Below are 13,566 nucleotides of genomic sequence, written 5' to 3'. Positions count from 1 at the left end.
AAGGTTCGTTTAACGATTGCCGGCAATGAGATCTGGGTGGCACGAGACAGAACTTAACGACGGTAAGGCTTAATGAAAACGTTCAAAAACTAGATGATTGATGAAATGAAAAGAGAGAGATTCCTCGGCTTCACCTACATGCAAACGTAGGAGGTGGGGGTGCATAGTCGGCTTGTGCGACTTCGTCACTAAGGAACAAAGGAGGAATGACGGTGTCAACAAACGACGAGCGGTGATCCTTGCAACGGAGCACGATGGCGGCTGGGGTTTGTGAAGAATTAAGAAGATGATGAATAGTTCCCTTTTTTGCACGTTTCACAAGGGTTAATTATATATAATAATAATAATGATATTTATTATTATTATCATTATTCCTTTTCTTTTGCTAATTAACAAATTAACCAAAATCAAATCATACTTTCTCTCCTCGTTAAATACCCATCAAACCAAACTTTTTACTTTCCCCAAAAATACAATATCTTTCCAAATAATTAGATTTTCCACAATATAATTATTTTCTCTCTAAAAAATATCTTTCCTAAAAAAAATCAATAATATATTATTCTACCCTTCCATAACTTAATTAATTATATACATATATAATTAACCAATAAACTTAAATCTCACCAAAATTTTCAATAGTATAATTAATTAAATAATCTTCCACTGAACATTCAATTAATCACAATTTCCACAATACTAAAAAAATTATAACACCCAATTAAATCCATCATAAATTAAATTAAACTAAGATAATTAAAAAAATAAAATTACCTTAATTTTTGGGTGTTACAGTTTTTGAATTTAAATAATTTTTAGACGTAACCAGCCTTAAGGACAGCATGTTGTACAAGTTATCGACCCTACTGCACCTGTCACCATGCATACCTTGCTGCCATGGAGCAAATGTACATAGACTTATTGTTCAAAGTATTGGCACAGTGACAACCTACCTAGGATATCCAAACAACTCATGTACGGACACCGGCTGCAAGTGTTTAGATCCCAGTTGCGGGAGTTTAGGCCCCAATTGTAGCATATAACCTACTTGATATGCTTTCAGCAGAAGCCAAACACCTGAGGGATTTCAGGAAGTATAACCCTCGGACTTTCGATGGATCCTTGGCAAACTCCACCAAGGCGCAGATGTGGTTGAGTTCGGTGAAGACTATCTTTCGTTACATGAAGTGCTCCAATGACCAGAAAGTTTAGTGCGTCATGTTCTTACTGACTGATAGAGACAGAGGCTAGTGGAAGTCCACATAGAGGATGTTGGGTGGAGATATGAGTCAGATCACCTAAAAGTAGTTTAAGGAGAATTTTCATGCCAAATTCTTCTTCGTGTCAAGAGTTCTTAAAGTTGGAGCAAGGCAATATGGCCATAGAGGAGTATGATCAAGAATTCGATGTGTTATCCCGATTTGCACCTGAGTTAGTGAGAACTGAGACTGAGAGAGTTGACAAGTTTGTCAAAGGCATTAAGTAGGAGATCCAGGGTTTCGTTAGAGTCTTTAGACTAGCTACCTAAGATGATGCACTACACATGACAGTGGATTTGAGTTTGCATGAGAGGATAAAGATGGCCAAGGCTGTAGAGAATGGTCCAATTGTAGGGTAGAAAAGGAAGGCTTAGCAGTAGCCTACATAGCACCACAAAGGAATTTGAGATTAGGTGGTTTGTTCCAGCAGCTTAGACAGTAGGTTGTTGAGGCAGGCAAAACCTTGAAGGAAGTATACATGTGTTCTAATTGTGAAAGGTCTCATTCAGGTCATTGCCTAATAGGAAGTAGTATATGCTACAAGTGTAGGCAACCTGACATATATATAGCTGATAATTACCCTCAGAAATAGTTTGAACCTATCTCGAACTAGACTTCTACATCTCGATAGGGGTGAGTTTTTGCCACTAATCAACAGGAGGCTGAGAAAGCTTACACAGTGGTGATAGGTACACTCCTAATCTTGGAGCACTTTGCTTTATTATTATTTGACTCGGGGTCCTCTCATTCTTTATATCGCCAATTTTTGTTCAACATATGAGTTTACAAGTAGAACCCTTGAGTTATATGTTATTTGTCTCTACTCCATCTGGAAATTATGTTGTCGAAAGGAAAGATAAAAACATGTTAAATAGAAATAGCATATCATGTTTTAGATGTAACTTTATTAGTATTACACATGCAAGACTTTGATGTAATATGGGGCATGAATTGGCTATCTGCTAACCATGCAAACATAGATTATTCTCGCAAGGAGGTAGTTTTTAACCCTCATGAGGCGACTAGTTTAAAGTATAAGGGGGCGGGGACTGTGGCCTACCCAAAGTTATCTCAACCATGAAGGCCAGTAAGTTGTTCAACCAAGGTACTTAGAGTATCTTGGCTAGTGTTGTAGATACCAGAGAGCCCGATGTATCCTTATCATCTGAATGAATGGTAAGGAAATACCCCGATGTTTTTTTAGAAGAGCTTTCAAGACTTTCTCCTCACAAAGAGGTTGATTTTGCTATTGAACTGAAACCAGGCACTGGTCCCATATCGAGAGCTCCATACAGAATGGCTCCAGCTCAGTGAGCTGAAGGAGTTGAAGGTCTAGTTGCTAGAATTATAGGACAAGGGCTTTATTCGATCTAGTATGTCACCTTGGGGAGCACCGCAATTATTTGTGAAGACGAAAGATGGGTTGATGTGTCTTTGCATTTACTATAAAAAAGCTTAATAAGGTGATAGTCAAGAACAAATATTCATTGCCCTGGATTGATGGCTTGTTTGATCAGTTTTAGGGAGCCACTGTGTTCTCTAAGATCAATTTACGATCAGGATATCACCAGTTGAGGATTAGAGACAGTGATATTCCCAAGACTGCCTTTCCAGATATGGACATTACGAGTTTATTGTGATGTCCTTTGGCTCGACAAATGCTCCTGGTGTATTTATGGATTTGATGAATAAGTGGTGCTTAAGGATTTCTTAGACACTTCTGTGATATTTTTTGATCACATCTTGGTTTACTCCAAGACAGAGGCTGAGCATGAGGAGTATTTGCATAAGGTATTAGAGACTCTTCGAGCCAATAGGCTATATGCCAAGTTTTCCAAGTGTGAGTTTTGACTGAAGCAAGTTTTGTTCCTTGGCCATGTAGTGTCCAGTGAAGGAGTTATTATAGACCCAGCAAAGATTAAAGTTGTTACCATTTGGCCTCGACCTTGTACAGTCAGTGAAGTTTAAAGTTTTTTGGGTTTAATAGGTTATTACAGAAGGTTCGTGGAAGGCTTCTCTCGTATAGCTAGTCCTTTGACCTAGCTAACCAGGAAGGGGAATCCTTTGTTTGGAGCCCAGCATGTGAGAGCAGTTTCCAGGATCTTAAACAGAAACTTGTTACTACACCAGTCCTTATAGTGCCAGATGGATCTGGGAGTTATGTGATTTACAGCGATGCCTCTAAGAAAGGATTGAGTTGTGTATTGCTGCAATAAGGTAAGGTGGTTGTTTATGCCTCTCCTCAGTTGAAGAGCCATGAGCAGAACTACCCTACACATGATTTAGAATTTGGCAGCAATAGGTTTTGCACTTAAGATTTGGACGCATTATTTATATGGTGAGAAGATTCAGATCTTCATTGACCATAAGAGCTTGAATTGGTCAAGGACTTAAATATGAGATAAATATGAGATAGCGCGGATGGCTCGAGTTGGTCAAGGACTACGATCATGAGATCGTGAGTTAGTAGGAAGGTATCATACTCTGTAGCACTCGTTACTAGTCAGGTTCCTTTGCACAAGATCTTGAGAAAGCTAAGATTGCATTTTAGTAGGAGAAGTCACCTCACAGTTAGCTCAGGTGTCAGTACAACCAACTTTGAGGCAGAGAATTATTATTGCTCAGCTCACTGATCCTTATTTGGTTGATAGGATGCTTAACAGAAGTAGGGTAAGCTGAGGAGTTCTCTTTATCCTCTGATGATGGACTCATGTTCGAGAGACGGTTATGTGTGCCAGCAGACAGTGTAGTTAAGACAGAGTTGTTGGTTGAGGCCACAATTCTCCACTTTCTATGCATCCAAATAGTACAAAGATGTATAAATATTTAAAACAAGTTTACTGGTGGAAAAATATGAAGAGGGAAGTGCCAGACTTTGTCAATAAGTCTCTAGTTTGCTAACAGGTGAAGACACTAAAACAGAAGCCAACAGGTTTTTTGCAACCTTTGAGTGTGCCAGAATGGAAGTGGGAGAATGTGTCTATAGATTTCATTTTAGAACTGCCAAGGTCTCTGAAGGGTTATAAAGTAATTTGGTTTATTGTTGACAAGCTCACGAAGTCAGCCCATTTCATCTCAGAGAAGTCCACTTGTATTGCCAGTAAGTGGGCACAGTTGTATATGACCGAGATAGTGAGACTGCATGGAGTGCTCGTGTCAATTGTTTCTGATAGAGATGCCTATTTTACTTCCAAGTTTTGGAAAGGACTTCAGGCTGCCATGGGCACGAGATTGGACTTTAGTATAATTGTTCACCCCCAGACTGATGGTTAGACAGAGCGTTTGAGCCAAATTTTGGAGGATATGTTCCGAACATGTGTGCTAGAGTTTTCAGGAAGTTGGGACTCCTATTTGCATTTGATGGAGTTCGCTTATAATAACAGTTAGCAGGCTACCATTGACATGGCATCATTTGAAGCTCTGCATGGTAAGTGTTGTAGATTCTCTGTATGTTGGGGTGAGGTTGGTGAGCAGAGGATGTTATGTCCCAAGCAAGTTCAGACCACCAATGAGGCCATACAGAAGATTAGAGCCCGCATGTTGACAACGAAGAGCATACAGAAGAGTTACGCCAATGAACAACGTAGGGATCTTGAGTTCGATGTAGGGGACATGGTTTTTGTAAAGGTAGCACCTATGAAGGGTGTTATGAGGTTTGAGAAGAAGGGAAACCTGAGTCAACGTTTCGTAACTCATCATTTGGCAATGCCTCTGTCATTGTCTGCAGTTCATGATGTATACGATGTATCCATGCTGAGGAAGTGTGTAACAGATCCAACACATATAGTTGATTATGAGTCATTGCAAATGAATGAGAACTTGAGCTATGAGGAGCAACCAGTTGAAATTTTGGCAAAAGAAGTTAAGTTGCTTCATAACAGGGGAATTAATTAATGTTCTTTATCAAAACCACGAGGTTGAAAAAGCTACTTGGGAGAGAGAGGACAACATGAGAGCTCATTATCCCGAGCTATACAAGGATTAGAACTTTCAAGGACGAAAGTTTCTCAATTTTAATGCACTCTCATGTTGTCCTCTTTCTCTCAAGTAGCTCCCTCAACCTCGTGGTTTCGCCACAAAACCTTGACCAATGTAATTCCTCTGTACAAAGCAGTTTAACTTCCTTAGCCAAAATCTCAACTGGTCGCTCCTCATAGCTTAAGTTGTCGTTAATTTGCAACGGTTTGTAGTCGACTAAATGTGAGGGATCTGCCACATACTTCCTCAGCATGGAGACATGAAACACATCATGAACTGCAGATAATTGCGGAGGCAAGGCCAAATGATAAGCTACAGGGCCAATCCTTTCAAGAATCTCAAACGACCCTACAAAACGTGGACTCAACTTCCCTTTCTTCTCGAATCTTAGAACACCCTTTATAGGTGCTACCTTCAGAAAAATCATGTCTCCTACGTCAAACTCAAGATCCCTACGTCGTTCATCAGCATAGTTCCTCTGTCTGCTCTGTGTTGTCAATATGCGAGCTCTAATTTTCTGTGTGGCTTCGTTGGTGGCTGAACTAGTTCAAGGCCTAACATTCTCTGCTCACCAACCTCACCCCAACAAACCGGGGATCTACAACTTTTACCATACAAAGCTTCAACGGTGCCATGCCAATGGTAGCTATTATAGGCGAACTCCATCAAGTTCAAGTGGGAGTCCCAACTCCCTAAGAACTCCAACACACAAGCTCGCAACATATCCTCCAGAATCTAATTCAAACGCTCTATCTGACCATCAGTCTGAGGATGAAAAGTTGTACTGAAGTCCAATCTCGTGCCCATGGTAGCTTGAAGTCCTTTCCAGAACTTGAAAGTAAAACGGCATCTCTATCAAAAACAATGGATACCGATACCCTATGCAACCTCACTACTTCAGTTATATACAATTATATGGGTTGCCCGGGACTCAAACCCAGAACTTGTGCCCACTTACTGGCAGTATAAGTGGACTTCCCTGGAATGAAGTGTGCTGACTTCGTGAGTCTGTCAACAACAACCCATATCACTGTATAACTCTTCAGGGTCCTAGGTAGTCCAGAAATGAAGTCCATAGATACATTCTTCCACTTCCACTCTGGCACACCCAAGGGTTGTAACAACCCTGCTGGCTTTTGTCTTGGTGCCTTCACCTTCTGGCACACCAGACATTTACTAACAAAATCTGCCACCTCTCTCTTCATATTTCTCCACTAGTAAACTCGCTTCAAATCCTAGTACATCTTTGTACTGCCTGGATGCATAGAAAATGGGGAACTAGGCCTAGTCAACAACTCGGTCTTAACTGTATTGTCTGCTGGCACACATAATCGTTTGTCAAACACGAGTCCCTCATCAGTGGATATAGAGAACTCCTCAACTTGCCCTCCTTCTACTAAGCGGCGCTTATCCACCAAATAAGGGTTAGTGAGCTGGGCAATAATAATTCTCTGCCTCAAAGTTGGCTGTACTGACAATTGAGCTAACTGTGAGGTAACTTCCCTACTAAAATTACAAGCTCAGCTCTCTCAAGGTCTCTATGCAAATGAACCTGCCTAATAATGAGTGCTGCAGAATGTGATATCTTCCTACTAAGAGCATCAACTACCACATCCGCCTTACCTGGGTGGTATAAAATCTCATAGTCATAGTCTTTAACCTACTCGAGCCATCTTCGCTGCCTCAAATTCAACTCCTTCTGAGTGAAGAAGTACTTCAAGCTCTTATGGTCGGTGAAGATCTGAATCTTCTCACCGTATAAATAGTGCCTCCAAATCTTTAGTGCAAAAAACTACTGCAGCCAACTCTAAATCATGTGTAGGATAGTTTTGCTCATGACTTTTCAACTGACGAGAAGCATAAGTAACCATCATATCTTGTTGCATCAAAAAGCAACCCAATCCTTTCTTAGAGGCATCATTGTATATCACATAATTACCAGATCCATTAGGCACTGTAAGGACCGATGCAGTAACGAGTTTTTGCTTGAGATTCTAGAAACTGCTCTCACACGCTGGACTCCAAACAAAAGGAGTCCCCTTCCTGCTTAGTTGGGTCAAAGGACTAGCTATATGAGAGAACCCTTCCACAAACCTCCTGTAATAACCTACTAAACCTAGAAAACTTCGAACTTCACTAATTGTAGAAGGTCGAGGCCAATTGGTAACGACTTCGATCTTTGCTGGGTCCACAGAAAGTCCCTCACTGGATACTACATGACCAAGGAATGACACCTGCTTCATCCAGAACTCGCACTTGGAAAACTTGGCATACAACCTATTGGCTCGAAGGGTCTCGAACACCTTATGCAAATGCTCCTCATGCTCAACCTCTGCCTTGGAGTAAACCACGATGTCATCAATAAAAACTATCGCATAAATGTCTAAGAAATCCTTAAACACCATGTTCATCAATTCCATAAATGCAGCAAGAGCATTTGTCAAGCCAAAGGACATTACAATAAACTCATAATGTCCATAACGAGAACGAAAGGTCATCTTAGATATCATTGTGCCTAATCCTCAACTGGTGATATCCCAAACGTAAACCGATCTTAGAGAACATCGTGGCTCTCTGTAGCTGATCAAATAGCTCCTCATTTCTAGGCAATGGATATTTGTTCTTGATTGTCACCTTATTAAGCTCTCTATAGTCAATGCAAAGACGCATCGACCCATCTTTCTTCTTCACAAACAACATTGGTGCTCTCCAAGGTAACACACTAGGTCGAATAAAACCCTTGTCCAGCAATTCCTGCAACTAGACCTTCAGCTCCTTCAGTTCTGCTGGCGTCATTCTGTATGAGGCTCTCGATATGAGACCAGTACTTGGTTCGAGCTCTATGGCGAAGTCAACCTCTCTGCTGCGCGGAAGTCCTAGAAGCTCCTCTGGAAAAATATGGAGATATTTCCCTACCACTAGCTCAGATGATAAAGATACTTTAGGCCCTCTAGTGTCCATAACACTAGCCAAGATACTCCAAGTACCCTGGTCGAGCAGCTTACTAACCTTCATGGCTGAGATAACTTTAGGTAGAACCACAGTCCCTGCCCCCTTATACTTAAAACTAGTTACCTCAAGAGGGTTAAAAACTACCTCCTTGCGGGAACAATCTATGTTTGCATGGTTAGCGGATAGCCAATCCATGCCTAATATTACATCAAAATCTTGCATGTCCAATACTAATAAAGTTACATCTAAAACATGCTCTGCTACTTTTATCTAACATGCTTTTATCTTTTCTCTCGACAACATAATTTCTCCAGATGGAGTAGAAACAGACAACAGGTAACCCAGGGGTTCTACTTCTAAATTCATATGCTATACAAACACAGAGGATATAAAAGAATGAGAGGACCCCGAGTCAAATAATACTAAAGCCAGGTGTTCCAAGATTGGGAGTGTACCTGTCACCATTGTGCCAACTCTCTCGGTCTCCTGCCTATTAGTGACAAAAACTCTCCCTTGGGGGGTGGGGAAGTCTGGTTCGCAACAACTCCGAATGACTTCTGAGGGCACTTATCAACTAGATGCCTAAGTTGTCTGCATTTGTAACATACTCCACTTCCTGCTAGGTAACGACCGAGTGAGGTCTTCCATAATTAAGAGTCATGAATAGTACCTTCAAGGTTTGGCCTGTCTGAGTAGCTTGTTGTCAGTGCCGTTGGAACAAACCATTGATCTCAATTTCCTTTATGGTGCTACTATAGGCTGCTGCTCAGTCTTCCGTTTATGTCCCGAAGTTGGCCCCTTCTCTACAGCCTTGGCCAACATCGTCCTCTCATACAAACTCAGGTCTACTGCATGCGCAGCGCGCATCAGCTTGGGCGGTTGGTCTAAGGACGCGAACGAAACCCTAGATCTCTGACTTGAGACCTTTGCGAACTTTTTAGCTCTCTCAACCTCGGTTCTCCTAAATCGGGTGCAAACTGGGATAACACATCGAACTTCTGATCATACTCTTCCATGGTCATGTTACCTTGCTCTAGTTTTAGGAACTCTGGCACTTGGCCTCTCTCACTGTGGCAGAGAAGAATTTGGCATAAAAGTTCTCCTTGAGCGCTCCCAGGTGATCTTACTTATATCTCCTCAACATCTTTCTGTGGACTCCCACCAACCTCTGCTTCTATCAATCAGTAAGTACACAGCATACTGAATCTTCTGGTCATTAGGGCACTTCATATAACGAAAGATGGTCTCCACCAAACTCAACCACATTTGTGCTTTGGTGGATCTGCTAAAGATCCATCAAAAGTTTAAGGTTATACTTCCTCAAGTCCCTCAAGTCTTGGCTTCGGCTAAAAGCATGCCTTGGTAAGTGTTGGGCTACAATTGGGGGCCTGAACTCCTGTAGCTGGAATCTGATCACCTACAGCCGATGCCTGAACAAGAGCTGTCTAGGTCTGTGAGGCAGGCTGTCGTTTGCCATCACTTCACAATCTTAAATTATATCATAAAAATGTACCTGGCGAGTGACGAAAGACCGTATTAACCATAGGGATAAAATCAAAGACTTACATCGTAAGTCAGTCTACAAAATCTAAAACTTTGACTCTAATACCAACTGTAACGCCCAACTTTTCTAGAAGGTTTAGGTCATTACTATTTAAGTAAATATAGATTTTTTTTTAATATACAAGAAAATAAATTAAAATTTGAGGAAAAACTTTAAATAATAAAAATAAATAAATAGTTAAAATAACTAATCTAAATACTACTTTCGGCCCAAAAATAGAGGAAATATACTTAAAGTAATTGAACTGGAGTTCTGAAATAAATCTATGAAAATATAACTACTGAAATATAAATGTGAAAGAAAACTGAACGTTCCCTATGGCGATCCACGGTCACTTCTTATCATTCGCCAGTTTGCCCTTGCCTCTACCCTTACCTGAAAACTAAACATTTAAAAGAGTGAGTATAAATTTATACTTAGTAAGAGACCCATATTGGTCTCAGTATGTGTCTGTTAACCTAGAGTCATGTAACATGGTACTGCATACTATTGCGCTCCCGAATGCATACTATCCAATGGTCCCGTAGGGACACATTTGGGCTCTTGGTGAACCCGAAGGAATAACCCTATAGGAGAGTCGGGTTGTAAGTGATCCCATCGAATCACATCTCAAACCAGCCACATAGGCATACATAGGTGGTGAACCGAGGGACCCTCATATGGTATGACTCTAACAGGCAAAACTAACAGAACACTATAGCCTATACATGCTTATCATAGCATCAACATCTTAGCTCAGTTACACATAACTCAAAAGTCACATATTTGATCATAGCATGCCTCAACAAAGAATATTATATCTAAATCATAATATGGTTTACTAAGTAACTATTTATACAGCCATCTCAAATAGACATATTATACATCTCTTACTTACACTACTAAACAATACATAACATACATGCAACTTCCAAGTAGGGTTTAGTACGAAAAATCTCTTACCTGGAGATTCACAAAAGAAATAGTACTCCTCTGATTGAGAGTCAAATCCTCACAATAAACTCAGTCCTAAACATGAACAAAATTAAACTTAATAATTTTGTCAATCTATCACTTTACTGTTTAATTAGGCAACCAATTCAATCAAACTTACCCCAAAGATTTAAAGTTGATCTCAATACAACCTTAAATTGAAATTTGCACAATTCAATTCCTCAACCACACCTTAACCTTCAAAAAACATAATACAACTCATTCCAGTGCTAACTTATTTAAGACCCAAAACAATAATTATTTGGGCGTACCAAACCCAACAAGAACTAAGCAAAAACTCACCAAGGGCTTAAATATGTTGCAGACGGCTAAAACTGAAGGTGGCTCGGCTAGCAAGGCTTCGGCTCGGGTCTTGAGACTCACGGCTCGCATACGGCTCACACAGGATCGACTCAGTTGTGTATGGCTCGCGTACGCTTACATGGAACGGCTTGGATCAAAAGAGATGACTCACGCGGCTCGGTGAAGGGACACGGCTTGAACTGACGCGGCTTGGACGTGTGGCTCGCGAAAAGAAAATTGTCATGGCTTGCATCCTTGACTGTCAAGCGCGATGATGTCCGGCGGTGCTGTGCAAGTGGAGGCTACGACCGATGATGGTTTCGACAAAAGAGAGGGTTACGATCGACGACGCGAAGGAGGAGCGCACGGCGGAAGATAGGGGTCGTTCGACTGTCCGATGCAACACGAGTCGACACGGCTGGAGAGAAACGAACGGTTGTGCTTCGTGACCGTGATGCTTCGACTATGCGACCGTGACGAGGACTCTCTCACTGGAGTGTTGTGCGCGACGATGGCTGAAGTGGGGCGGCGACTGCTCTAGGGTTGAATGGTGAAGAAGAAAGAGGGGTGGAGAAGATGGACATGAAAAATGAAAGAGGCTTATTTAATATATACAATAATAATAATAATACAGTATTATTATCATTACTATTGTCATTATCTTTATTATCATTATTTAATTTCCCCAACGAACTCATTTTTTTCTATTTCAAATAATTTTTCTCTTTCTTCATTACCGACTCAATATATCATCAATAACTTCTCTCTTTTCCATAATAATTATATTATGAATAATTATATTATCCCATAATATAATTATTCTTATTCCTCTATAACTTTGCTTATACTGATAAACAATAATTACTCATAATACTTCAAACTTTACAAATTTAATTTACCAACCAATCAATCCAAAAATCACCACTTTAACAATAGGATTTCAAATTTCAGAATTAACCACATATCACTCCAACGTACTTAACTTCCACAAATCAAATAATTTCACACATAACACCTAAAAAATTTCAATATAACACACATTAAAGTTAACTTACTAGTTTTGGGGTGTTATATTGAAATCAATCATTTCCTTCATCCACCTTCATCTACGTTTGTGCCCAGCTCTCACGACCACCATCAAAATATTTTTCTCTCCAGTGAATCGTGTTTGTGAGATAGCCAGATTCAGCATTCACCACCCACAAATCTCCAACTCTGAACCCATTCGGTTAGATACCCACCTAAAATCGGACTGATTCTGATTCAGCAGTCACAACCCACACGTTTCAGCAGTCACCGGTGAACCTATTTGATGAGATATCTGGTGAACCCATTAGTTTGTAGCTTTAAAAAAGATAAACTCTTATACTTTTGTGTACGTTACTCTGAACGCTTTTGTTTACTGTGATGTTCTATGCTAATTTGTATTGTTTTCTAACATATCTTCCAATTGCTAGGAAGAAGTTGCTTAAGTGATTCTTAAAGAAGGGTAAGGAGAGGTAATGATTCATACTCCTTGAAAATTAAATCCGTATTTTTATTTATTTGTATTATCTTTAAGATTTTGAAAAGTTTTTTTTACGCTTGTGTATCCAAAGAATGAATGGATGCTTTCGATTTGTAATTATTGAATTGGTTTGTGCTTCAATATTACAAAATCTTGGAGCATGCATGCATGTATATTTTAATTGATTGTGCGATGATAATATACTCATGCACACGAGTGCACATGCACTTTTTGTATTTAATTGAAGTTTCTCTTCTTTTTTTTTAAGTTGCTCATCGGTCTTTTGTAGATATATTTGGTACTTGGTATATGTTGTCAGTATTTAAGCGTGTCGGAGGGCTTTTTAACACACCTCAAATTGTTAGTAAAAGAAAATCAAACTAATTACTTCCATTCATTTGGAATTATAATGTCATAATGATGGTTAGAAGTTTGTGTTTGGTCTTCGTCGATGGTTTTAATTTGAGATTTGCTTGTTAGTTGATTGAGTGATACGATTACGAGTTTTGTAGTTGTTTGAGTGTATATAGAACTTTTTGGTTGTTTGGGTTTATATAGAACTTGTTAGTACGTTTTTGGAATGTGGATAAGAATTTAATTTCTTTTTCATATGTGCTTATTTGATAGTCTTGCTTTATTCTAATTGTTTGGTTGTTGGGTGTATATAGAAATTTACATTAATTATATTTAGTCTTCAACTTTTTAGGTATTATTGTTGATTATAGTTGAGTTCACAAGTGTAAGATTACTTAAATATTCCTTATTGTTTTTTTGACATTTTTTTGTAGATTAAATTGCATCCTTATATAATATGGATAAGCCATGGATGAAAAATAATAGAATGTTAACTGATTATGTTGTTGGGGTTGAGATGTTTATTAAAAATGGGTTGAAACATTCGAAGACATCGAACATCATGACTTGTTCTCGTTTAAAGTGCGTAAATGCAAAACTTTACATGTGAATACAATTAGAGATCACTTATTATTTTTTAACGGCATCGATAAGAGTTATCAAGTATGAATTTTTCA

At 39.5% G+C, this 13,566-nt stretch overlaps 2 protein-coding genes across 5 annotated transcripts in view; both read left to right on the top strand.

Moving 5' to 3' along the window:
- Window positions 1-13,566, top strand: part of LOC116406270 (protein ENHANCED DOWNY MILDEW 2-like) — an 88,725-nt gene that overhangs the window by 36,511 nt on the left and 38,648 nt on the right. The window lies entirely within an intron of this gene.
- The window catches only part of LOC116406269 (protein ENHANCED DOWNY MILDEW 2-like), a 50,614-nt gene that overhangs the window by 33,357 nt on the left and 3,691 nt on the right, over window positions 1-13,566 (top strand). The window contains exon 9 of one of the 4 annotated variants that reach the window (XM_031889977.1): window positions 12,486-12,527. The exons of 1 other annotated variant lie outside the window; for it this stretch is intronic. In XM_031889977.1, the coding sequence (XP_031745837.1) occupies window positions 12,486-12,500 (15 nt within the window). In that variant the 3' untranslated portion in view covers window positions 12,501-12,527. Of the gene's footprint in view, window positions 1-12,186; window positions 12,351-12,485; window positions 12,777-13,566 lie in introns of those variants that run through there. 2 more of the 4 variants (XM_031889976.1, XM_031889979.1) reach the window with 2 other exon arrangements.

Source organism: Cucumis sativus, unplaced genomic scaffold (assembly GCF_000004075.3).
Source record: "Cucumis sativus cultivar 9930 unplaced genomic scaffold, Cucumber_9930_V3 scaffold81, whole genome shotgun sequence".
In the NCBI taxonomy this organism is placed as follows: domain Eukaryota; kingdom Viridiplantae; phylum Streptophyta; class Magnoliopsida; order Cucurbitales; family Cucurbitaceae; genus Cucumis; species Cucumis sativus.
This window is presented reverse-complemented; position numbering and strand designations above follow the sequence as displayed.